General features: G+C 46.3%; 1 protein-coding gene across 1 annotated transcript in view; it reads left to right on the top strand.

The window, feature by feature from the left end:
- Positions 1 to 27,816, top strand: part of LOC137542534 (ecto-ADP-ribosyltransferase 5-like) — a 118,993-nt gene that overhangs the window by 85,811 nt on the left and 5,366 nt on the right. The window contains exons 3-4 of the mRNA XM_068264527.1: positions 7,306 to 7,996; positions 18,331 to 18,375. Of these exons, the coding sequence (XP_068120628.1) occupies positions 7,306 to 7,996; positions 18,331 to 18,375 (736 nt within the window). The remainder of the gene's footprint in view (positions 1 to 7,305; positions 7,997 to 18,330; positions 18,376 to 27,816) is intronic.

The raw sequence follows: 27,816 nt of genomic DNA, 5'->3' as shown, positions 1-27,816 counted from the left end.
AAACCAGGGGCACCCACTCGCAAACCGTAGCATGGTCCCTGCTCACCATGTTAGTGGCCTGCAGAAAGGGAGCCAGCACTAAGCACACCTGCTGCATGTGCCTCCAGTCATCATCGGGGACGATGGACGGGATGTTGCTGGTCTTGTCCCTTCTCTGAGCGGCGGAAACAGTGGCCAGGGCAATTTACTGGTTGACAGCGTGCTTCTGTTCAACCAGACGCTCCAACATCGCCAGGGTGGAGTTCCAGCGAGTTGGAACGTCAATGATCAGCCGATGGCGTGGCAGCTCCAGCTCCTTTTGCACGTCTTCCAGGCTCGCACAGGCTGCAGCCGAGCGCCAGAAGTGACGCACAACGTTCCTTGCCATTTCCAGCAGTTCGCCCATCCCCTGGTAGGTGCGCAAGAACTTCTGCACCACCAGGTTCAGCACGTGGGCAAGACAGGGGATGTGGGTCAGGTTTCCCCTGTCGATTGCAGCAACCAGATTGGCCCCATTGTCGGCCACCACCTCTCCGACTCTGAGGCCTCTGGGGGTCAGCCAAATCCTCTCCTGCTCCTGGAGTTTGGCCAACACATGGGTTGCCGTCAGTTTGGTCTTCCCAAGGCTGACCAACTGCAGCAGCGCTTGGCAGTGGCAGGCCTTCACGCTGCTGCTGAGGTGGGGGGTTTGGCCAGGTGTGCCGGAGGATGGCAGAGGATCGGAGGAACCTGCTGCAGTTCCCCTGACCCTGCGGGGTGGCACCACTCACTGTGTTGCTGCTGCTGCTGTGCCCGCTGCTGCTCTCCCATCCTCACCCCCTTCCACCAAGCTGACCCAGTGGACAGTGAAAGACAGGTAGCGGCCTGTCCCGAAGCGGCTGCTCCAGGAGTCCATGGTGACGTGGACCCTTTCACCAACCGCGTGCTCCAGCCCTCGCTCCACATTGGCCATCACAAAGCGGTGCAGTGCAGGAATGGCCTTGCGGGCGAAAAAGTGTCTGCTGGGGAGCTGCCAGTCTGGGGCTGCACAAGCAAGCAGCGCACGCATGTCGCTCCCCTCCTGCACGAGCGTGTACGGCAGGAGTTGGGAGCACATGGCCCGTGCCAGCAAGCCGTTCAGCTGCCGCACGCGACGGCTGCTGGGAGGCAGAGCCCTAACCACCCCCTGGAAGGACTCGCTCAAAAGGCTCTGGCGTGGCCTTTTGCTAGCACGGGAATCAGCGGACACAGCAGAGGAGGCCACTGAGGACTGGCTGCCAGAACAGGCCTCAGTGTCGGCGGCAGGAGTTGCAGAGGGGGGAGGAGCAGTGCGTTTCCGCACTCCTGCTGGTGCTGCTGGAGGAGCAGGAGGGCGGGTGGCTGCTGTTGCTGCTGCTGCTGCTGAAGGCTGTGCAGTGATGGGTGTGGTGCCACTGCCAGCACCAGATGCCTTCAACCTCTGGAACTCCTCATGCTGGTGGAAATGTTTCGCAGGAAGGTGGTTGATGAGCGAGCTGGTGCTGAACTTTAAGGGGTCTGCACCTCTGCTCAACTTCCGCTGACAGTGGTTGCAAGTGGCGTACTTGCTGTACACTGTGGGCATGGTGAAAAATCGCCAGATTGGTGACAAAAACAACCCCCTATGGCCTGGAGCCGCTGCTGCCTGTCTCCCTGTGGTTGGTGGGGGGGGGGGGGGGTGCGGCTGGTGGTGGTACTGGCAGATGCTGCTGCTGCTGCTGCTGAGCCTGCTGAGCCTGCTGAGCGCCTCCTTGCAAGGCCCACAAGTGCATCCTCCTCCTCCTCCTCAGAGCTGCTGATGACGACATCCCCTGGAGCTGGTGGCACCCAGTCTTTGTCTTTCACCGTGTCATCATCATCATCCCCCTCCTGAAACATGTCCTGCTGGGATGATGACCCCCCAAACTCCTCTCCTGATGCATGGATGGGCTGCTTGACTGTCGCCACAGTCTTGCTGTCCAATCCCTCCTCCCCCAAAGTGCCCATCAGCATCCCCTCCTCAAAATCGCCAACAACAGCAGACAATACCCTGATGATGCCTGGGGTAAAAAGACTGCTGAGTGACAGGTCGGCGACTGACGGTGAACTGGCCTCCTCCCCAGGCCCTGCTGGGCGGCTGCTGCGAACAGGGGTGGTGGTGGTGGTGAGGGTGGAGGCCTCGGATGCAGAGCTGATGGCGGGCTGCTCATCCTCCGTCATCAGTTGCACCACAGTGGCTGCATCCTTTTCCTCAATGGGACGTTTCCGACCCGGCTGGAGGAAAATAGGAGCAGGTGCTACACGCTGCTGCTGCTGTGTCTCTGCAGCGTGAGTTGCAGATGCTCCTGCTGGGCGGCGCCCAAGGCATCCACGGCCAGTGGCTATAGGAGGAATGTTAGCCACTGACGCAGCTGCTGCGGAACTGTGCATGGTGGCGCGGCCGCGGCTTGCCACAATGCTGCTCCCTCGCCTCCTGATTCCCTTGCTGCCCTTCCCCTTGCCCAAACCGCGCTGGCTGCCACTTCCAGACATCTTAGATGTTTTGGGCGTAAACACAAAAGTTTTTTAAAAGGGCGGGTGAAAAAGTGGGGTACTTTAATGGAGTGGGTTGGTGGGTGAGGTGACACTAATCACTAAGTGATTAGATCGCTAAGTGATTAGTACAGTACAAATACAAAATACAATAATCGGTATTGGTAATCAGTAAGTGTGAACAGTGAACACAGTGAGTGTTTCCAATAGTACACTAACTAGAAATTACAATAATCAGTAGTAATCAGAAGGAAATAGAGTGTGTGTACACTACAGACAGTGAGTGCACACACACACACACGCAGGAGCTAGCCTATGAACAGTGACTGAGTGTCCCTACTAGTACAGTAAGTAGTAACAGTCAGTAAGTACAACTAGAAATTACAATAATCAGTAGTAGTAATCAGAAGGAAATAGAGTGTGTGTACACTACAGACAGTGAGTGCACGCACACACACACGCAGGAGCTAGTAGCCTATGAACAGTGACTGAGTGTCCCTACTAGTACAGTAAGTAGTAACAGTCAGTAAGTACAACTAGAAATTACAATAATCAGTAGTAATCAGAAGGAAATAGAGTGTGTGTACACTACAGACAGTGAGTGCACGCACACACACACGCAGGAGCTAGCCTATGAACAGTGACTGAGTGTCCCTACTAGTACAGTAAGTAGTAACAGTCAGTAAGTACAACTAGAAATTACAATAATCAGTAGTAATCAGAAGGAAATAGAGTGTGTGTACACTACAGACAGTGAGTGCACGCACACACACACGCAGGAGCTAGCCTATGAACAGTGACTGAGTGTCCCTACAGTACAGTAAGTAGTAACAGTCAGTAAGTACAACTAGAAATTACAATAATCAGTAGTAATCAGAAGGAAATAGAGTGTGTACTGTGCACACACACACACGCAGGAGCTATGATGAACAAACAGTGACAGTGAGTGTCCTAGTACAGTTACAGTATAACTACACAATACAATCAATCAGTAGTAAAGGACAGCAGAAACACTGGTATAGATAAGAAGAGAAATAAAGTAACAGAGGACAGGAGGACAGCTGCCCACACAGGCAAGGCCCTGAGGCCTAAAGCTGTAAGCTTGCCTGCAGCAGCTGGCTGTCTCTAGTAACACACAAGCTACTAACTAAAATACAATGTCTATCTAACTAACAACAATATAGGTGTATATAGGAGGTGTATGTGAGCAAAAACGCTAGGTAATTGACCACTATAGAGCTCTTGCTAAGCCAAAGCACAAAGGAGCAGATCTCTCTCTGTACAAAGTCAGGCAAGGACGGAAAAACGGAACATGGCGGCCGCTATTTATAGGGTAGGGGCTGGCCAGGGTCCCCCTCTGTGATTGGCTGCCGTCAGAGGGCCTGGGAGCCCTCTGATTGGCTCTAAGGACATCAATCTGGGCTATGACGCTATTCGAGCTCGGTATTCGAGCTCGAATAGCGCTGTTGCTCGAATAGCGTGAATAGTGGATGGGCTATTCGAGTTTACTCGAATAGCCCATTCGAATACCTGCAGCTATTCGGAGCTCGAATACCGAGCTCGAATAGCTGAAAAAGAACTCGAATATTCGAGCTCTGTTGAGCACCACTGTATGCAAATAGGCCCGGCGGGGCCTGAGAAATCCTCCTGCGCAGGTTACCCCGAACTGAGTTCAGGATAACCGGCAAGGAGGTTAAAACACATAGGTTCAAAATCAGATTCAATTAACAACCATACATACTCATCATAAATTCATACCCTAGAGAGGCCTCTCTATTCCCTAAAAAATGAATGGATCCACGTAAAAAATATACATTCGCTACAAAACCCTTAATAAAAATTGATTGTTAGACCTTCCATATAAATCGTCAAATCTTCTTTGGCAAAGGAGTGTAACTTCTAACATGTATAGCAGATATCACTTATACTCCTCTATTGCAAGTATTGGGTCAATCTGTGCCGATTAATCTCCAAACAGTACTATGGTCAAAACACTCACGGTTCCTTCTTAATGGATACACCACCTCCTCTCCAAGTCCACTTTGGATCTTGATAGAACACTAGCTCCGCTCCACTTCAACTCCCAAACAGCTGCGTGTGACTGTCTCTTTGGTAGTTACAATCTACGTGCCGCTTTCCAGACTGGCGTTCTCCGTACAGCATACGTCACTTCCGTTTGTAAGTGGCAAGAGTCCGCTCGCTGTACTACACATCCGGCAGTCTTCTGCATGCACTGTTTTTGGGTGACGTCACCTCTTTAGGTTGCTGGAACTCTGCTGGCGGCTGTTGCGCGCTCACAGTACGCCGCTTCCAGGACCTATACAGATTGTTGCAGGCTCTTCAAACACTTGCATTAGCACCTCTACGCTTTTCTGCCGATAGCCGTCGGCCTTCTTCAGGAGGATTTAAAGTTCCAAGGGCAGCTTGATCCTTCCATCTTTATAGTCATCTGACCTTAGTTACTGCCTGCCCTTCCTCATTCTCGGCGTGATTTTCGTCAGCTGACAGACTCCATTTTTGTGTAGCCCATAGCCAGTATGTGTATGAGCTATAGTGGCTGCTACTTGTAATCAAACATCTACACTCCATTGTTACAATTGCCGATTATCCACTACATATACATACTAATAAGCATCCCACCCCCCACATTTATGCAATACCAACCCTCTAAGTAAAATTAAATTAAAATTACTTAAAAAAAGGCGAACAACTCCATCTCACTATTTAAACCTTTAGGAATTAGTGTTTCCAACTGATAAATCCATTTGGATTCATTACGAGACATCCTCTGAATATAATCACCACCCCTTCTCCCACGACCAATTACTTCTAACCCGAAAAAAATGGTACCATTTAGACTCCCCCCATGTTTATCTTTATAATGCTTTGACAACGGGTGTGTTTCACTTTTATTTTCAATTTTATTAAAATGTTCCCTAATCCTGCTCTGCAGTGCTCTTTTCGTCCTTCCCACATACCTCTTCCGGCAGGGGCACTGGATACAGTAGATAACTCCGCATGTAGTGCAGGTGATTTGATCTTTGATTTTATATTTCACTGAGTCCAGTGCTTCAACTTCTATTATCCTGCCAGGATTACTGGTTCTCCTACAATTCAAACAAAACCAGCCCTCCCCCTCCCATTCCTCCCCTCGATTCCATCGCCCTTGTACTCATTAGCTGCTGTTGCTATGGATAATCCTATATTAGGGGCCCTCTTAAAAATAACCATAGGTATTTCCGGTAGTAATTCCCCCAGGGTTTTATCCTGTTTCAGTACATTCCAATGCTTATTAATAATGTGCCTCATTTTCTTTGATTGCACACTATATTGTAGTGTCACACTGAAATCATTACCGTCCCAATCTTGTCTGCTCCTGGGCACCAACAACTCTTCACGGTCCCTTTGTCTAACCGTTACCCTGGATTGTTCAACCCTCTCTGCTGGGTACCGCTTCTCTAAGAGGCAGTTTCCCAGCTTCTGGGCCTCTAAATCATATTCCTGTATACGGTATCCGTACAGTGGCGGCGAAGCCTGGTGAACTGCCCCTTGGGAACCTCATTAAGCCACCTTGGTAGGTGGCAGCTTGTATATAAAATATAGCTATTAACATCAACCGTCTTCTGAAAAGTTCTCGTTTTCAGAGACTCCGTTCCCACATATACCTCCAAATCCAAAACATTTATACTTTCTTTACTTATACTGGTTGAACTCGATGGACGTATGTCTTTTTTCAACCAAAATAACTATGTAACTATGTTATCTCTGTGGTAAATCTAATCTTCCAATCATTTCCATTTACCGCTGTAATATATTCATCTAGCGCCACTCTGTTACCGCGCCATATCAGTATCACATCATCGATGAAACGGCGCCATAGGACCAGGTCCGCACCCGGGCCCTCCTCTCCATACACATAACTTTCCTCCCAATGGGACATAAATAAATTTGCATATGCAGGTGCGAACCTGGTCCCCATCGCCGTTCCTCCGACTTGTAGGTACCAGCAACCATTATATTCAAAATAATTGTGTTCTAGAATAAACTTTATTGATCTTAAAATAAAATCCTTTTGTGCATCATTCATTGTTTCATCTTTATCTAGATAAAACCTGACTGCTTCCAATCCTCTCCTATGTTCAATAACAGTATAAAGAGATGACACATCCATAGTACACAATATCAAATCCTCCTTCCACGGCAAACCCTCTACAGTATTCAACACATCCCTAGTATCCTTAATATAAGCTCTGGTCTCTTTAACATATTTTTGTAAGAATGTGTCCACATATCTAGAGAGGATTGCCATTAGGGATCCCACCCCCGACACTATAGGCCTGCCCGGTGGACTTGCCAGATCTTTATGTACTTTTGGCAGATGGTAAAACATTGGTCTCCTGGGATGTTTAACCATCAGGAAATCATATTCCCTCTGGTCCAATATTCCGGACAAGAGTCCCTCCTCCAATAAGGATTTTAGCTGCTTGGCATACTCGACTGTAAATCTGATTTGCTGTTTGTAGCTCCACCCAGATGTGCAGGGGGGACACGAGACCCCCAGAACATATCATCCCAGGTAGTGAGGGATCCGTGTACCAAGTTTCGTGAGTGACACACACACACACACACACACACACACACACACACACACACACACACACACACACACACACACACACACACACACACACACACACACACACACACACACACACACACACACACACACACACACACTTTTATATATATAGATATATAGATAAACATGTCTTTACCAAGCTTGTTTAGCAATGTTTATATTTTCATGCTTTTTCATAGATGAGCTTTCAAAAAGAAGTGGTGGTTTTGGACATGATGCCCGATACGTTTGATGATCAGTACATCGGCTGTGCAGACAAAATGGAGGCAGTGATGCCAAAGATACTAGAGGTAGAGATGAGGGATGACCAGTTTGCCACAATGTGGAACAAGTCAAGCCAAGAATGGAACAGAACTAATTTCAATGTCCCTAAGGAATTTAAAGATGAATACGGGATTGCACTCTTGTTGTACACAATGGAAAGTCCATACCCGATCTACAGCCAGCTGAATCGTAATATCTCCATTGCTGGACAGTCTAGAGATTATTACATGGACAAATTCCATTTCAAAGCTCTTCATTTCTACCTGACCAGAGCCTTGCAGATGCTGAGAAGCAACTGCAGTACCATGACTCAGGTCTACAGGGGGACAAACATTGGTCCCGTGAAAGTCACCAATGAAATGCGATTCGATCGATTTGCATCTTCATCTTTGAGTAAAGCAAAGGCTCAAAAATTTGGACAAAACCCCTTTTTCATCATCTCAACATGTTACGGTGTGGACATTGATGGATATTCGCCCTATGAGGAGCTAGAGTTCCTCATTCCTGTTGGAGAAACATTTAACAGAGTCAGCCAGTCTGGAACAACATACACTCTGAAGAGCACTCGGCAAATCTGCAGCTTCTTCAACTGTACCTACTTTGGATGTGAGTACAGAGGTGCCAACATTTAAACCTCCGTAGTGTCTGCATTTCCTTAGGAAAATAACGCTCAACACAGTGGCACCAACAAAGGTTAAATACACTAAAAGCTAATTAAAAGGGAGGTAGTGGTGGACTTACCTCTTGGTAATTCAGGCACAATGGGTACTGGTATCAAAAACACTACAAGATGGAGGTGCAAAGGTCACAGATTTTGGAAAGAAAGATACTCCAGAATTTTGCCCGACAATGCAGGTCATCCAGCAAAACGCATCAGGTAGTGAAAATAAAACTGTTTTTGATACTAGACCCAATGAGGTTGATTCACTAAACCGTTTTTTGTCTTTTTAAAACTCAATTCCACCAATATTTGCAGAGCGTGCTGGAGCAGCTATTTACTTCTCAGTTCTGCTATCTCCCTTCAGCCCTGTCGCAGCGTCCCCTCTCTTAAGCCTCATAGACACGGGTTACAACTGTCGCTGCAACCACATGGCACGGGCGTGTTGCGGCGACAGGTCCCCCGTGTGTATAACGCACCAAGAGATGAGAAACTTCTACGGTACAAATTTGTTTATGACTCTACATAGTGGTGGTGGTGGTGGTGGGGGGGGGGGGGGTTACTACCTAATGCAGGGGGCCTAGCTGGCAATCTATACTGGGAAGGTGGGCTGCCTAATACTCAGGGTACATCTGCCAATATATACCGGGTAGGAGGGGGGTTCCTTATACTGAGGGCTCATCTGGCTACCTATACTGGGGAGCAGGGCTACCCCTTACTGGGTGCATATCTGGGTACTTATACTGGATTGGGGGCTACCTAATACTGGGGGTACTGGGGGCTCATCTGGTTACCTATACTGTAGAGGGGACGCCCCTCTATATGGGGGGGGGGGGGCAAGGGCACATATGGCTACCTATACTGGGAAACAGGTTACCAAATTCTCAGGGTACATCTGGCTTTCTATACTGGGTAAGAGAGCTCCCTAGTACTGGGACACATCTGGGCATGCATGTGGGGGGAGGGGAACATACTAAATACTGAGGGCATATCTGGCTACCTATACTGGAGGGGAGGGGGCATCAGGGGCATTTTTATGTATAGGCATTACAGGCCACTGCCTGGAGTGCCATTAGTTCTGGGAGGGCAGCATGCCTGAGATTAAGCCCCACCCCCTGAATTAAGCCCCACCCCCAGCTAAAACACACCTCCCGAAGGAAGCCGCACACCCCAAAGGTGTCTGTACCTACTTCTGTCCCCTTGTGCCTCCTTCTGTCTCCTTGTGCCACTTTTATTCTCACTGTGCCACCTCTGCCCCATGTGTGTCTCTCTGCCCCCCGTGCCTCCTTCTGTCTCTCTTTTTGCCTCCTTCTGTCTAGCTTTGTGCCTCCTTCTGTCTCCTTGTGCCAAGTTCAGCCCCCCTGTGCCTCCTCTGCCCCTTTGTGTGTCCAGAGATGGATTAAAGTGAAATGGTGTCCTAGGTAAGCAAAAACTTTTGGCCCACACATGATGGCTACCTAGCTTTTTTGGCAAGATTTATTGGGGGTTAGCATAAACCAGGCCCCTATACTCTTTACAGACCTAGGCACCTGCCTAAGTTGCCTTGTGGATGATCCGGCTCTGTATGCATCCCTCTGTGCCTCCCTCTGTCCCACTGTGCCTCCTTCTGTCCCCCTTTGTGCATGCCTCTGTCCCCTTGTCCCACTATTTGTTCCCACTCCCCCAGTCCAGTGTGTAAAGGCAGAGTATAGTGCAGCAGAAGCTGTGCTCTCACCTCTCCTCTGGAGTCCAGTGCTGTGCCTGTGCAACCATCCTGTCTGTTTTCTGCTCCCTCTAGTGCTGGCTCTCCTCATGTAGAGTGTAATCACGCTACATGCGGTATGAGATGCTGGGCACTAGGGCGAGTGGTGAGATGACAGGCAGAAGCACAGCATTGGACTCCAGTGGAGAGATGAGAGCACAGCTTCTGCAGGAGGGGGTGTGCAGCAAAATGCGTCAGGATCGGCGTGTTGTTTGTATCTCAGGGACTCCCTGTAGTATGCATTTACCCCGTACGGCACATGGTGTATATTCTCTAGTGCGTGGTATTTTCTTTCAGGGAGGCGTTGGAGATGACACAGGACTTCTTGCCTGGAGTGACAAAAAGGATAGAAATGCCCGGGGGGGGGGGGGGGGGGGGGGGCACACAATACTGTGGGCACATCTGATATCTATACAATTCTGGGGGCATCTCTGGTGCTGGAGAACTTTGTTTGTCTTTCCCGTTACTGTGTGACGGATATAAAGAATACCTGTAACCACAATCAGAAAAAAGTAACATACTCTCCTGAGAGGGGGAGGGCTCTGGATCTCTTAGAGCATTCCTGGTCCTCTCTGCACGCCCTCATTACATCACTGGGCCCCTGTTTAAAGTTCCCACCGGCTACGTCTTCGGGTCTCCTTCGAAGTATTTGGGTTCTCTGAGTACTTCTGCACATGAGCAGCTCCACGCTTGCATCTGGGTAGTATGGATTCATCTCCGGAAGTACTTGGAGACCCGAGTACTTCCGTAGCCTTCCGAAGAAACCCAACGGCTTCTTCGACATTAAAGTCAATGGGACCCTGATTAATAAAAAGAAGCCAGATACTTACCTAAGGAGAGGGAAGGCTCTGCGCCCTAGTGAGCCTCCCCTCCTCTCTCCTGGTGCCCTCGTCACAGCGGCAGCTCCTCCGTTCAAATCCCCTGCAGCGGACAGACAGAACAGACACCCTCAGCCGCTATAGCGGCAGCATCCTCCAAGACTTCCGTACTGCTCTGTTTATTGACGTCACCCCATGACCCCGGCACATGCGCCACAGGTCATGAAAGGGCGCCAGTAGCCAAGGCAGTACGGAAGCCTCGGAGGACTCTGCCGCTATAGCGGCTGAGGGGCATGATAATCGCCAGCAAAATGGGCGGAAAAGGACCAGCAGCATAGGACATTACAGCGGCTGCTGCTTTACCAAGTCAGGACATCCGATCATGCAGCTGCCTCACCGCGGGGACAAGGAAAGCGTTGCCGGGGAGATGAATTGTACATCACTACAGCGCTGCTGCTATGCCGCCGGGGACTCGGAAACGCATTAGATCATAATGCTGCTGCTGCTTTCTGACCGGGGACCTCAATAGGACGATGTGCAGCCTGGACATCTACACTGGACCACTACTTTTTAAAGAAGAAGCTGCCACCCAGGCTGGATGGGTGAGAGCTCAATGTTATTGTAGTGGTCAGTTAGTGTAGCTAGGTCAGGGTGAAGGGAAGTAGGGGTATGTGCAGTGCAGTGCAGTGTAGTGTAGTGTAGCTGGGTGGGGGAGGCATCAGGGCTTAGTGAAGTGAAGTGCAGTGTAGTGTAGTTGGTGGGGGCAGCAGTGGTTAGTGTAGCTGGGCAGTGTAACTACTTAGCTAGAGAAGTCTGAGTGGAGGGGGTTTAAGGTTCATAAGCCACTCCTGGACCAGGGATGCACCTAGGTTTAGTTTTTATTTTTTTCCTTGTTTTTTGCCCTCTAAACCAAGGTGCGTCTTATAGTCCGGAGCGTCTTATAGTCCGAAAAATACGGTAAGTTGTTAAACTAATCGGTTCCCATTGACATTAAAGTTAGAGGCTGGCATGAGGGTGGGGCTTGAGGGGATCCAGAGCCTTTCCTCTTCTTAGGCGAGTGTGTAACTTCGCTTTCTCTGCGTGGATGCAGGTATCCTTTAAAGAGACACTGAAGCGAAAAAAAAATTATGATATTATGCTTTGTATGTGTAGTACAGCTAAGAAATAAAACATTAAGATCAGATCCATCAGTCTAATTGTTTCCAGTACAGGAAGATTTAAGAAACTCCAGTTGTTATCTCCATACAAAAAAGCCATTAAGCTCTACGACTTTCAAAGTCGTGGAGAGGGCTGTCTTCTGACTTTTATTATCTCAACTGTTAGTTAATTTTTTACTTTTCCTCTGCCAGAGGAGAGGTCATTAGTTCACAGACTGCTCTGAAAGAATAATTTTGAATGCGGAGTGTTGTGTAATCTGCACATATTAGAGAATGATGCAATGTTAGAAAAAACACTGTATACCTGAAAATAAAAATATGAGAATATTTTCTTTGCTGCTAATTGTCATGATCGCTGCTGCAGCAGGTATTGCTGGAAGTAGTAGTGCTGCAGCTCAGGCAGTTCTGATCTCTTTCCATGCAAACTGCATAGCTTTGTCTGCCTTTCCCTGCTGTCAGCTTGTGACTGATTATCATTCACCTGTGTGGGAATCTGCATGTCTGCTCCCATTGGATGACCTCAGTATAAAGATCTGCTTCCTGCAGGGTTTCCTCGGGTTCTCATAGCTTCAGTTTAAGCTTGTCTTGCTGTCGCTTCAGCCCCGATCGTGTTTCTTGTTCTAAAGATACTTTGCTGGTCTTTGCATCATATATTGGTTCATTGCCAATATATATGCATACCAGCACGTTTATTATTTTTCTTGTATTCGTGTTACGTTGATACATTAGTGTCGCTGATGTATACGTACACGAACTGTTTATATCCTGTGTGCAGTTAGTCAGCTTTCCAGCACGTTTTGGTAGTTTGCGCGTATCGTGAGCACCCGTGCTGAGCTAGTATCCTGCTCCTGGTCCTGTTCGTGGATTGCGTTCATCTCTGCGAGGAGATAACGAATCCTTCTGAATCCTGTCCTGTTACCGTTTGTGGATTGCGTTCATCTCTGCGAAGAGATAACGAATCCTTCTGAATCCTGTTCTGTTACTGTTTGTGAATTGCGTTCATCTCTGCGAAGAGATAACGAATCCTTCTGAATCCTGTTCTGTTTCCGTTTGTGGATTGCGTTCATCTCTGCGAAGAGATAGCGAATCCTTCTGAGTCCTGTTCCCTGTATTACTCCAGTCCTAGTCAGCGTTCCTGCTTATGTCATATATCGGTTCATTGCCGATATATACATATGTTAGTCAGACGTTACAAATAGTTTCTTTGATAGCTGTAATTGTAATACGCTAGGAAAACATACTTATTGTATATTTGTCTGTGTTACGTTCATCTATCTTGATCCTGCTATTTCCTGACTATCCTGTCCTGTCTTTGTGAGGCACGCCATCGCTGCAACGCATTGGCTGCCTCATTCCAGTCTGTCTCGTTGTGGACGCTTGCTGTCGCTGAGTAGCGGCTGGCTAGCAAGCGTTCATTCTGTCTACCTGTCCTGATCTCCTCAGTTCTGGTTTATGAGCTCAGCGCTACCTTGCGCTGAGACGTTATAGCGAAAGTATTGTTTGTGGCTGTCGGATCTGCACCGGCTCTGTGCGCCACAATCTCCTATTGGAGTCAGTCCTCCCCTCCACTATACTAGGGATAACCTGTTTCCGTGTGCTAGTGTGTGTACCTCCTCCACGTCAGCTCATGCGTTGCATGCTGACTGTGGAGAATACACCACCAAGCCTTACATTATGAGAACCCCATTACCAATCCCCATTGTGGGGGGGATTCCCAGAAAGTATGACACTGTTAATTATGGTTCCTGTTCCTTTAAGAAATTTGAAGAACTTAGCTCTGAAACAGAAAATGAGTTTTTCTCTGAATGTGCCAGGTTCCTGGCCAATCCCGATCTCCAAGCGACTCCTGTTTCAACCTGGGCACTCCAACTAAGTTATATTTTATTTAAAGGGGAATTATTCCAGTGGGCATTTGATGTTCTCAATCATTCCGATTTGAAAGAGAGACCGCTTGAATTTCTAGCGTTTGTGATCCATAACTGGTTGCGCATAGATCCATTGCCTTTTCCTCTTAATGAACTCCTGGCAGCAGGCCAATCAGCTTCTCCTTCAATTGCTTGCAAAAATGTTCAGCAAGCAGAAAGTGTTACTGATAATTTTCCTGCAGCCTTGAATAAATCACCAAAAACAGCAGGGTCTAAGGCAAAACGCAAACGTTCTAAGAAACGTGTCCGATCTGCAGAGTCGTTATCCTTAGCGACTGAGACCTATAATGAGATTCTGCCATTAACAGATAATGAAATGCAATTGTCTTTCAGGGGAGTTAAATGGACTTATGAAACTACTAATGAACTTTCCTCCCTGGCTAGGGAAAATAAAGATTTTTGTTTAAAAGAATTATCTGAGTATGATTATGAGGAGATATTACAGAGTATTGAACAAATCAACTTATTTGTGAAGCAAGGAAAGTTTGCATACACTACAGTTCAACACTTGCTACAGGTATTGGAGATTCTTAAGAATAAGGAATCTGCCAATCACCTGCTAATTAACCCAATATATGTCCCTGCTACAATCATATCTGCAAACCATGATCTGCCTGTTAAGTATGCTTGGAATCCTCCATTTGAGAAAGGAGAGATGGAAGCTCTGGTCAATGATTGGAAGAATGATTCAAGTTCATTTTGTCAATTTTACAGTGCAAAAAGTGAATTAGTATTGAATGCATGCATTAAGTCTGCCTATAACCTAATAAAAACTGGTGTGTGTGGGTATGACTTTGTGGCTCCATTGATTGATGTGTGGGAACTGATTTTGGATGATTTTTATGTGACTCCGAATTCGCAAATTTGGCGTTCTGACCCGCCTGCTTCAGCACCTTTGGCTGATTCAGCAGGTGATTCGGAGCTCTTTTTGTGTGAAATTGAAGTTCCTGCAATTCCACCCTGTACCATGGATAACTCAGTGTTACTTACCAGTAAAACAGAAGCCACTGATACATTCTTAACCTTGCCCTGCGCAAATTTCTCAGCAGAGAATCCAGAGGTCCTGCTGACTTCCGAGTCCAGTCTAGCCAGTACTCATGAGTCTTTGTTCAGTGAAACAGACACCAGAAAAATCTTGCCTGCCTCTGCAAACACTTCTGCAGAAATTACCTGTGTTAATAAAGTTCAACTCCTGTCTGATCCAGCAGATGCCAATAGATGCACTACATCAGTTTCCGAGTCCCAGCAATCCTGTCTAGAAACCTCAGAACCCCAGCATCTGAATTTCCCAATTTTACAGATGAATGGTGATTCAGATGAGCAAACATTGTGTCTTGATCTTCCTGTTTCTACACCTCGCTCTAGTTTCGTGAATAGCTCAGAGCATCTGCTATGTGAACCTGAAATCGCAGAATTATTGCCTTGTTCAGAAAATGTTCCAGTAAATTTGCCCTGTACCATGAATTGTGCAGTAGATCTCTCCAATGAAACTCAGGTCACAGAATCATTATGCTGTCCAGCAGGTGCTTCCATGGTTTTGCCCTGCAATATGGACTGTTCAGTGATCCTGTCCAGTGAAGCTGGGGTCGCAGAGTCTTATGCTTCACCCAGTACTTTGGATACTTCAAACCCTCTAGCAGAAGACGCTGAGGCACTACTTACCTCAGTGGGTGTTGCAGCAATATTCACTTGTTTAGCAGCTGTTTTGGAATTACAGTCTGCTCTAATAAAACTTGATGAATCTCTGCCCAGAGAAGCAGAAGCCATTGAAATATTGTCCTCGTCAGCAAGTGTGTTAGATACCTTGCCCTGTACACAGTCTGATTTAACCAATGTTGTGGAGTCCCTCTCCAGTGTTGTAACAGCCGAGGAACTCCAGCCCTGTCCTCTGCATGTTTCAGAAGTCTTGCCCTGTAACATGGATAATTCTGATTCTCTGGTCAAAATAACAGAAGTCTCAGAATTTCAGTCTGATTTAGTAAGTGTTCCTGAAAACCCGTCTGGTATCTTGGGAAATTCCGATTCTCTGGCCGGTGTGGCAGAGATTCCGGAGTTCCCTTCCTGTCCAGGGAATCCCTCAGTTTTGCCTGGTCCAGTGGGGGCTGCTGCAATACTGATTTGTTCTGCAGCCCCTCATGAGCTCCAATCCAGTGTATTAGATGAGTCTCTGTCCAGTCCAGAGGTAGTTGTGGAGTCCCTATCTGGTTCAGTGCATACATCAGAAGATTTGTCCCGTCTTGTTAGTGCCCCTGAACCTGATTTGTTACTGACTTTGCTGGAATCAGCGACATCTAAGTCTGATCCTGCATTCTTGTGTGAAAGTCCAGTAGTTGCGAAGTCTAGTCATGATGATTTTTTTTTGGCCGGTCCTGGTTTTGGTCCTGTCTTGGCTGACCCTGAGGCTCACAGTTCCTTGACATGCCCAGAGGTTTCTCTTGTGCCAGTGTGCCCAGATGTTCTTTGTGTGCCAGAATGCCCAAGTGTGTCTAAGGTGTTAGCGTGCCCTGATGCTTCCTTAGTGGGAACATGTTCTGATGTTGCCAGTCTGCCTGCATGCCCAGAGATGGTTCTGGTCTCTGAAAGCCCTGATCTTGATGTTTGTCCCTGTGGCCCTGACTCGGGAATTGCCCTAGGTTCCATAGGGGTTCTTGATAGTTCTCTATGTGAGCCTAAGGGGCGTTCTGACCTATGGGGGTCTCTTTGGAGCTTCGAAGTGTTCTGGGAGATCTCTGAGGAAACTTGTCCTGGTGCCTTGGACTGGTTCAACAGTGGGTTATGTGTTGGTAAAGACAATCCTGGTGGGCATTGCAAAGGCTTTGGCGTTTTTGAACGGTTCTTGGAAGGTGGTGGGTATCGCTCAGGGAGTTTCGGAGGGCTTTCTTCTGGAAATCATGGTTCTGATGGGTGTCACACTGGGGCTTGTGGTACTGATGGGTATGGTTCTGTAGGTTCTGGTTCTGATGGGTCCAGTCTTGTGGGGACTGATTCTGGAATTTGGTCTTGCCGGGCTGTCCCGGTCATCATGAATTATCAGTCAGACTGTTTTGTTGGGAATTTCAGTTTTGAAAAGCGTCTGGAATCCGCTTTTAAAGGGGGAGGTACTGTCATGATCGCTGCTGCAGCAGGTATTGCTGGAAGTAGTAGTGCTGCAGCTCAGGCAGTTCTGATCTCTTTCCATGCAAACTGCATAGCTTTGTCTGCCTTTCCCTGCTGTCAGCTTGTGACTGATTATCATTCACCTGTGTGGGAATCTGCATGTCTGCTCCCATTGGATGACCTCAGTATAAAGATCTGCTTCCTGCAGGGTTTCCTCGGGTTCTCATAGCTTCAGTTTAAGCTTGTCTTGCTGTCGCTTCAGCCCCGATCGTGTTTCTTGTTCTAAAGATACTTTGCTGGTCTTTGCATCATATATTGGTTCATTGCCAATATATATGCATACCAGCACGTTTATTATTTTTCTTGTATTCGTGTTACGTTGATACATTAGTGTCGCTGATGTATACGTACACGAACTGTTTATATCCTGTGTGCAGTTTGTCAGCTTTCCAGCACGTTTTGGTAGTTTGCGCGTATCGTGAGCACCCGTGCTGAGCTAGTATCCTGCTCCTGGTCCTGTTCGTGGATTGCGTTCATCTCTGCGAGGAGATAACGAATCCTTCTGAATCCTGTCCTGTTACCGTTTGTGGATTGCGTTCATCTCTGCGAAGAGATAACGAATCCTTCTGAATCCTGTTCTGTTACTGTTTGTGGATTGCGTTCATCTCTGCGAAGAGATAACGAATCCTTCTGAATCCTGTTCTGTTTCCGTTTGTGGATTGCGTTCATCTCTGCGAAGAGATAGCGAATCCTTCTGAGTCCTGTTCCCTGTATTACTCCAGTCCTAGTCAGCGTTCCTGCTTATGTCATATATCGGTTCATTGCCGATATATACATATGTTAGTCAGACGTTACAAATAGTTTCTTTGATAGCTGTAATTGTAATACGCTAGGAAAACATACTTATTGTATATTTGTCTGTGTTACGTTCATCTATCTTGATCCTGCTATTTCCTGACTATCCTGTCCTGTCTTTGTGAGGCACGCCATCGCTGCAACGCATTGGCTGCCTCATTCCAGTCTGTCTCGTTGTGGACGCTTGCTGTCGCTGAGTAGCGGCTGGCTAGCAAGCGTTCATTCTGTCTACCTGTCCTGATCTCCTCAGTTCTGGTTTATGAGCTCAGCGCTACCTTGCGCTGAGACGTTATAGCGAAAGTATTGTTTGTGGCTGTCGGATCTGCACCGGCTCTGTGCGCCACAATCTCCTATTGGAGTCAGTCCTCCCCTCCACTATACTAGGGATAACCTGTTTCCGTGTGCTAGTGTGTGTACCTCCTCCACGTCAGCTCATGCGTTGCATGCTGACTGTGGAGAATACACCACCAAGCCTTACACTAATCTTCTAGTAATTATTCATAGTATACAACCAATTCATTATATCATATATTTTTTTTCGCTTCAGTGTCTCTTTAAGTACATGATGTTTACATTTCTTTAGGTCCACTTGAAAAATTCTTCATAACTTTATTACTCACCCTGTTGAGACCTATCAGCCAGTATTTATGGGTTTTCCTCTGATTCCCTGTCCTGTTTCTGTATTTTCAGGTGAGAAACAGAGTTCTCCTACATGCACTCCAGAGAAGAGTTCAGGTAAGAGTAATAAGGTCTACAGTGGTGGTTGCTTAGGTAAATGTGAGGGGGTTCTTAGGACTACAGATGGTCAATGAGATGCAAAAAGTTCCTGCTTGTATGCCAACAGTGTGCAACTTTGTGCTGGGCCAATTCCGAGCTCCTCAGCCTGACCTGAGATCGTTTCTGGTCCACTGTATACCGAGGCATTTCCATAAGCCACATTAATGATGACATCACCAGAGCACCAGAGCAGTTATGGTCAATGCATTAGATATAGTTCTGGGTCACCATGAGCTTGCTGGTTAGTCTGTACCTCTCGGTTTACAAGCCCTACTCCATAGAGCCAAATTAATCCATGCCATGCACTGATGAGGATCAAACAATCCGAAACAGTCTGTATGCATGTTGGATTATTATGGCTCTGTACAATTTAACAAGCTGACACATCATTGCATTCCAGCGGTTCTGGAGGTGTGTTTAGTTTCTAAGGGTACAATGGTTAATTTGCATATATTCAGCAGTGGTGCTCTGGGAGACATCTCGAGCTCACTCCAACCTGAATTATCGCAAATTCTTTCTGTTTTAGGAAAGCACATTTTTGTTTTTCTTAACATCTTAGTAAGGGGGCTTTTAGGACCATTGTAGTCCCTTACACACTCCAATGAGTTCTGGGTCACCATGAGCTTGCTGGTTAGTCTGTACCTCTCGGTTTACAAGCCCTACTCCATAGAGCCAAATTAATCCATGCCATGCACTGATGAGGATCAAACAATCCGAAACAGTCTGTATGCATGTTGGATTATTATGGCTCTGTACAATTTAACAAGCTGACACATCATTGCATTCCAGCGGTTCTGGAGGTGTGTTTAGCTTCTAAGGGTACAATGGTTAATTTGCATATATTCAGCAGTGGTGCTCTGGGAGACATCTCAAGCTCACTCCAACCTGAATTATCGCAAATTCTTTCTGTTTTAGGAAAGCACATTTTTGTTTTTCATTAGATATAGAGGGGCCTTAAGTGCAGTCCCCCTAGAATCACCAAATGGCCCCATGTTATAATTCAACTTGGTCCCATTCTAAGAATTCAGTCATTGCTGTAATTGGACTGACTTTGCAATGAAAACAACTTTAGTGCTTTTCTAGTTTTAGGACTCCTATATCAAGCTTACACAAAGAAAGAGAGTGCTGAATTTTGGTAGGTGCTTGGTTGTGAGTCATTGCTAATGTAACTGAAGACTAGAGATGGCCCGAACCTCCGATTTTCAGTTCACGAACCGGGTTCGCGAACTTCCGCAAAAGGTTCGGTTCACGCGAACCTTCGCGAACCGCAATAGAGTTCAATGGGGAGGCTTAGAAAACTAGAAACACTTATGCTGGCCACAAAAGCAGTGGCGTATCTAGGCAAGACAGCGCCCATGACAAATACTAAAATTGCGCCCCCCAGGCCCCCCCCCCACACACACACACACACACACACACTCACACACACACACACACCTACAATCAACAGCATCCTGTCTAACCTTTTTGGACAGGGTAACCCCATCATGCATTCAGAACACACACGCACACACAAATACCAGAATGTAACAGTCACTATGAAATAAATGAGGCTATCCTTCTGATCCTCTGCCTCTAATACTTTAAGGCAGGGAACATACTTGACTGTTTTCATAAGCGTTTTCTGCACAGTAGAACTGAAAACTCATGTTAATCAAGGGGCTAGTTCACACTTAATGTGTTTTTCTTGCACAGAAAAAAAACTGACATTCTGCATGATAATTGTGCACATTTTGTCAGTTTTCTGTATCAATTACATTAGCTGTTGTGAAAAAAGCACACGTTTTTCTGCATAGAAACACACTTGGTGTGCAGAAAATGTGTGCAGAAAAAGCAGAGTTGAAAACTGAAAAACAAGTGTGATCCCCGCCTTAGCCATAGACCCTGAACAAGCATGCAGATCAAATGTCTATAACACATCTGACAAGATTAGCTGCATGCATGTTTCAGGTGTGTGATTTAGACCCTAGTGACCAGAAGGATCAGCAGGATTTCCATGCAACCAGTATTGTTTAAAAGGAAATAAATATGGCAGCCACCACTCTCATATGAATGAAAGCAATGAAACATTTGCAGTGACAATTATAACATAATAAAAGGCTGACAACCTATTAAATATCAGTAGATAGGTACTGAGCTAGAAATATAATGCATTTTAACAACTGAGGTACACTGTACAAGAGAGAGGTTGTTAAATCTGGCCACAGAGATGCCAGCAGGATAATGGTTAAAGTGCAGAGAGTGCCATAAATAAAAGTAAGTAAACAGCACACTAAGATAAGGCTGAGGAATGTGTGAATGACAGAGCTGAATGGATGTGAGATCTTGTAACCTCCAGACCAGGAGCATCTGCTGCTATCTCCGGGGACTGAGACATGGTAGGGAGTGAGGGAAAACTTCGGAGCTCACCTCTCAATAGCTTGTAATGTAGATATAAGACAAAGGCTGAGACGGGCAGGCTGCTGGATGATTGTTACTCCCTTAGACTCAGGAATGCTGTCAGCAGCACTGCGCCCCCCTTGATGATTGAAGAGGGAGGTCGCCTGGGGCACGTGTCATGCATGCATCCCTCCAGATACGCGTCTGCACAAAAGTAATGGAAAAGATGTTTCAAGGGGTCTAAAACCTGGAGGGAGACATGGCGGAGTGGGATACTTGCCAAAAGTCCCGGGGAAAAATCTGGATTTGACGCAAAGCAGCTTTTTATGGGCAGAAATCACATTGAATGCTAAATTGCAGGCCTAAAGTGCTTTAAAACATCTTGCATTGTATACATCAATCAGGGAGTGTAATTAGAGTTCTGCTTCACACTGACAGACCAAACTCACTGTGTAACGCACCGCAAACATCTGTTTGTGTAGTGAAGGCCGTGCTGGACTACTGCGCAACATGGCGAGATTGCTCTTCCTCACTCAGTGATTACACCACTTGCCTTTCACGAGAATCATATGGAGGTCGGGCAAGTCTGCCATTTGTGACCCAGGGTAATGGCCGGGGAATGAGGGTTCGATTCCGGTCCGGAGTTGGAGCCTGAGAAATGGCTACCACCACACATCCAAGGAAGGCAGCAGGCATGGCATGCACGTCCTGAGGTAGTGACCAAAAATAACAATACAGGAGGACAGAAATCAGAGACCAGTCCATAAAAAAAGATATATACTAATCTATGGAAGGGGAAAGCTCTGGATCCCTTAGAGACTTCCTGGTCCCCTCTCCATGCCATCGGGCCACCATTGTCTCCTGGTGAAATTTTTGCACCTTTGGGAATCTTCTGAAGAGTCTGAAGAAGACAAACAGAGGTGCGTTCAACCTGCTGGTCGAATTACTTCAAGATGGGAGAGAAGACAATGGCGGTGGGTCGAGGGCACAGAGAGAGGACTGGGAAGTGTAAGGATCGGTGTCAGCAAACAGAGAGAATCTGATTATTGGTGATCTGCAGTATCGCCAACAATACAGATGTCACCTGATTATTGATGATCTGCAGAATCACCAATAATACAAGTGTAACTAACCTCTGGACACCTAATACAGTAAATGATACTAACGACAGTAATAGTTCACAATATCGTGGAAATATCCACCACACGGCAATTCCTCAGAGGTGTGGTTACCTCTGAATGGGAACCCCGTACGTGAGATCCTCAAACCAGGCAAAGAAAGGAATCTCGGCCCCTAGCAGTAATTGTCTGCTAGGGCAGGCGTCTCGGAGAGGCAAGCCTCAGAGATAACCCTACAGTGGGAGACGTTCCACCGAAGGGAGAAAGGTCAGACAAGCAGAGGTTCGGCAACAGAGAAGGCGGCAGCAGTACAGAAACGGAAGGCTGATTCAAAGTCGGTAAACAGGCAGGGTCGGCAACTTGAATCAGATAGGCAAAAGTACAAGAGCGATTAGAGTAAAGAGTAGTCAGGGATAGCCAGAGTCAAAACACAGGTAAATACAGTATACAAATACAATCCTAATCTAAGGTGTGACGTCCTTGGTATCAACACCTAGGAAACTGGACTAAGGTCTGAGCGCTAACACAAATGTATTCACGACAGCAGACGAGGAGCAACTGGACACAAGCTCCTTATATGCTGGAAGCGCATCTGCAGCGCCACCCAGCCGCCCAGCCAATCCAACAGCTAGTTGGAGTCAGCTGACCGGCAAGTCAGCGGACTCCCCGTCTAGCTGCATAAAGGTCCTGCCGCCGGGCGCGCGCACGCGTAATGCGTGCCCTGTTTGCGGCCGAAGGACCTTTGTGTGACAGCGAGGCGGGGACCGCCGCCGGCTGACACGTGGAGACGGTGTCTCTGCCGCTCTCCGCCGCGGCGGTATCCCCGCCGGCTGTTACAGGAAGGCTCTAATCGGTCGCCTCTATATGTGGTTATCTATTTTTTTATATTATTTTTTAGGGTAGCTTCAGTATTACTTTCATATGTAAATAGGGACAATATTCCCATTATGTGATTCTGAGCGTATTTTCTTATGTAATTACAACTGTTTGCTCCACGACTCTTCTGGCTTTTGGAGGAGGTTGTGACAGCAGCAAATAAGGCCATTCATAAGTGTAGAAATGCTACAAAAATGTTGTCAACTGGGATTTTTTTAGGTCTGCTAAAATAGATTAAAATTATGCCAAACAGTACAAAAAGTAATTCTTCATTACAAAGAGAGGGCATTCGGTTGTCTAATGCACTCCATTTAATTTGCAGCTTCTGGAGGCTTCTGAAGCAATTGTGTAGTCGAGTGTTTCCGTAGATGGGCGGTTCCGCACAGTGAGTGCGTGCGCTTATGCATGTGCAGTATAGGGATGCTTGTCTGCGGAAGCACTCGTGTCCATGAATGCTTCTGAAGATGGATGCAGGTTCCTGTATCAGGTCCCAGCGGCTCTGTACTGTGCATGCGTGATCACACTTGTTTGCGCGCTTACGCATGCGCAGTATGGAGATGCCTGTCCGCAGAAGCACTCGTGTCCATGAATGCTTCTGAAGGCAGGTGCAGGTTCCTGTATCAGGTCCCAGTGGCTCCGTACTGTGCATGCATGATCGCGTTTGGTTGCTTTCTTACGCATGCGCAGTATGGACAGGGCCGGATTTCTGGCAAGGCCACTTGGCCATGGCCTAGGGCGCCAGAAAAGTGGAATTTGTGTATTGGTATATGTATGTGTGGAAGAAAGGGGGGGAGGGCGACTGGTGACAGATGGCCTATGTCGGTAAAAAAGTATAAATCCGGCCCTGAGTATGGAGAAGCATGTCTTAAGAAGAACTCGAGTACACGACTGCTTCCAAAGCTCCCGAGGGCACACAGGCAAGTACAAACAACTGGGGCGACACCGCTGGAACAAAGGGAGCAAGAGAAGACAGGAAAGACTCTATAGGATCTAGAGCCGTCCCTTTCCATAGGTAAGTATCTGGCTTTTTTTTTTCTTATTACATTTACTTTAAAGCAGAATATTCACAACCTTTGTTTCCAGTATGTTGTTGCCATCTAGTGGTAAAAATGGAGAAAGATATTTAAAGTACTGTACACCAAAAGGACATGAAGTACAAAGGACAGATTGTCTTTGTGAATGTCGGTGTGAGTACGTAGGTGAAAGACAGAGCAGGGACAAGGTCCTCCAGCACCCAAGGCTGAGAGACCAAACTGTGCCCCTCCATCCCTCCCACCCCAGCTGTCACACACTGATTGTTATTACACTAAGAGGCTCCCCAGGGCCCCCAACACCTTAATCTCTAGTTATCTGGCTTGCAGTCACTGTCATGTATCCACTTCTCTTATTTCTCTCTGCTTCAAACACAATATAGAAATGATAGCTGAGCTGAGTGTGCCCCTTCCTACACTGCGCCCTGAGGCTGGAGCCTCTCTCGCCTCTGCCTCGGCTCGGCCCTGGTGAAAGACAACACGAGTGCTGCTTCTAATTTCTCATCACTATAATAACAGTGACACCAACCATAGAAGATTTATTTGAATAAAAATACAGGTTATGGTAATGACAATAGCATTAACCACTTAATCTCCAAGGGTTTTTCCCCTTACAAAAACAGAGCAATTTTCACCTGTCAGCGCTCCTCCATTCATTCACCTAAAACTTTATTACTACTTATCACAACAAGGCAATCTATGTCTTGTTTTTTTCACCACCAATTAGGCTTTCTTTGAGGGGTACTTTTTTGCTAAAAATGATTTTATTCTCAATGTGTTTTAACAGGAAAAATAAGAAAAAATTGAAAAAATTCATTATTTCTCAGTTTTCAGCCATTATAGTTTTAAAATAATACATGCTACCATAATTAAAACCCACACATTTTATTTACACATTTGTCCCGGTTATTGGAACGTTTAAAATATTTCCCTAGTACAATGTATGGCGACAATATTTTATTTGGAAATAAAAGTTTTCTGTCCATCCCCAATTACAAGCCCATCATTTATAAAGTAACAGTAATAAACCTTCTTGACATACATATTAAAAAAGTTCAGTCACTAAGGTAACTATTCATGTATTTTTTTTAATTGTATATATATATTTGTTTCCCGACATTTTTGGGGTAACTATTGGGGAGTGTGGGAGGTAATGGGTAATTTTAAATGTAAAAAAATGTCATTAAAAAAAAAAAGTGTGTAGATGTAATTTTACCATTTGGCCACAAGATGTCCTCATGCATATCTTCCGTATGCGTAGTATGACTACACAAAGAGGAAGTAATGCATGGGTGTGTAAGTATCATTTTTTTGAATGGCTATACAGTCTAATAGATGGGCGCGGTCATTCACTTGGGGACTTAGATCAATGAGCGGGAACTGTGCTCCCTTTCATTGATTTGCTGGCAAGTGATTAGTAATGGTAACCATCGCTAAGTCCCTGTTCGGAGATATGGCATTTTAAAGGGACGTAGTTACTTGTCCCGGGAAAGGGGAAGTGAATGTGATTAATAATAATAATAATAACGTAGCCAAATTAATGCTGACAGTGATAATATAGCCAATTATGTTCCTAGATAAAATATAACAACAATACTATTAGCTACAGAGTTAATTTAAAACAATATTCATTGGTCTATGTAAATTCGATCAAACTTTGCAATCTGATGTGTTAGGAGGGAATAGAGAAATCTAATGGGTACAATAACATTTTAAAGTGGAGCTGAACTCTTGCACAGGACAGAAGGAAAACACAGAGAAATGCACCCTGTGTGTATTTTGAGACTTTAGTTTGTCCAATTCCCCTTCATCTGTGACTACCGTAATTACAACTGTAATTTGATCTCTCAGCTGTCACCTCTGGAATCTCATCTGCCAAGCAGACCAGCTAAGGTGTAAACACAGGATGTTAACCTTATGTCTGTGTAACGATCGGTGTCAACACGCAGAGAGAATCTGATTATTGGTGGGCTGCAGACTCACCAATAATGCAGATATACACCAGATTATGGATGATCTGCAGAATCACCAATAATCCAGGTATGTCTAACCTCTGGACACCTGAGACGTGAGTGTATAGGTTAACAGTAACACTTTGAGAGGGAACTGCCAGGAAGACTGGAGGCAGTGAGGAGAAGGAAATTCACCCCTAGCCGTGGGTGAATTCCTTTAGGCCAAAGGCTTCCTAGGAGAGGGACCTAGGCCTGGTTGCAGGAAGCCCTGCTACTAATATGAACAGATTTGCTCTATCTGGCTGTGAGATCCTATCTCACTACAGCCTAGTGGCGAACCAAGGAAGTACAGTGCTTGTCTTGGGTGTGTGGTCCGTATTTACAACACCCCGGAACTAGTCTAACGAATAACATAGAACTGACACAGTATCCTAGTCTTGGGTGTGAGGTCCGTAGTCACAACGCCCTAAAACTGGTCTAAAGCATAACATAGAACTGACACAGTATCCTAGTCTTGGGTGTGAGGTCCGTAGTCAAAACACCCTGGAACTGGTCTAAAGCATAACATAGAACTGACACAGTATCCTAGTCTTGGGTGTGAGGTCCGTAGTCACAACACCCTGGAACTGGTCTAAAGCATAACATAGAACTGACACAGTATCTTAGTCTTGGGTGTGAGGTCCGTAGTCACAACACCCTGGAACTGGTCTAAAGCATAACATAGAACTGACACAGTATCCTAGTCTTGGGTGTGAGGTCTGTAGTCACAACACCCTGGAACTGGTCTAAAGCATAACATAGAACTGACACAGTATCCTAGTCTTGGGTGTGAGGTCCGTAGTCACAACACCCTGGAACTGGTCTAAAGCATAACATATGACTGACACAGTATCCTAGTCTTGGATGTGAGGTCCGTAGTCACAACACCCTGGAACTGGTCTAAAGCATAACATATAACTGACACAGTATCCTAGTCTTTGGTGTGAGGTCCGTAGTCACAACACCCTGGAACTGGTCTAAAGCATAACATAGAACTGACACAGTATCCTAGTCTTGGGTGTGAGGTCCGTAGTCACAACACCCTGGAACTGGTCTAAAGCATAACATAAAACTGACACAGGGGGGGGGGGGGGGGGGGTTGTTGAGTGGGGGTTTGCTATTTGTTTTTAACTTGCCCTGAGCTAGAATATTGCGTGGGTTTTTAGCACTCTTAGCACTCTTAAAGGACAGCTGTAGTGAGAAGAATATGGAAGCTGCAATATTTATTTCCTTTTAAATAGAATCTGTACTCTAAAATTCTTACAATAAAAAACATACCATTCTATTCATTATGTTCTCCTGGACCCCTCTGTGCTGTTTCTGCCACTCCCTACTGCAATCCTGGATTGTAATTGCCAGTTTTAGGCAGTGTTTACAAACAAAAGACATGGCTGTTACCAGCTTGTGATAGGCTGAGAGAAGCTCACTCTGTGACTCACACAAAGCCTGCAGGGGGGCTGGAGAGGGTGTGTATAGCTTCTATCCTATCACAAACAGAGCTGCACATTCCAGCCTGAGTGTCTGAGCCCGACAAAGACAACAGAGGAAAAAAGATTAGATCATATAACAGAGATAATGCAGCCACTGTGCAACTAGGAAAGGCTGCAGTAACACAGACCACATTAGAACAGGTATAGGAACTTATAAGATAGAAGAAATAAGGCTGAAAATGTTGTTACAGAGTCTCTTTAAACCATACCAGTTGCCTGGCAGCCCTGCTGATCTATTTGCCTTCATTAGTGTCTGAATCACACCAGGGACGAGCATGCAGCTAATCTTGTCAGATCTGACAACAATGCCAGAGACACCTGATCTGCTGTATGCTTGTTCGTGGTTTGACTAAATGTATTAGATGCAGATAATCAGCAGGATAGCCGGGCAACTAAGTAAATAAATATGGCAGCCTCCACATACCTCTTCCTACAGTTGTCCTTTAAATGCTAAGGTAAGAGCTTTAGGTAAAATCGGTCTCAAGAGTGGGCCTTCATGTATCTCCCAGTTGTT

This window comes from Hyperolius riggenbachi, chromosome 2 (assembly GCF_040937935.1).
Source record: "Hyperolius riggenbachi isolate aHypRig1 chromosome 2, aHypRig1.pri, whole genome shotgun sequence".
Classification (NCBI taxonomy): Eukaryota; Metazoa; Chordata; class Amphibia; order Anura; family Hyperoliidae; genus Hyperolius; species Hyperolius riggenbachi.
The sequence above is the reverse complement of the archived record's forward strand: the minus strand, read 5'-3'. Positions and strand labels throughout refer to the sequence as shown.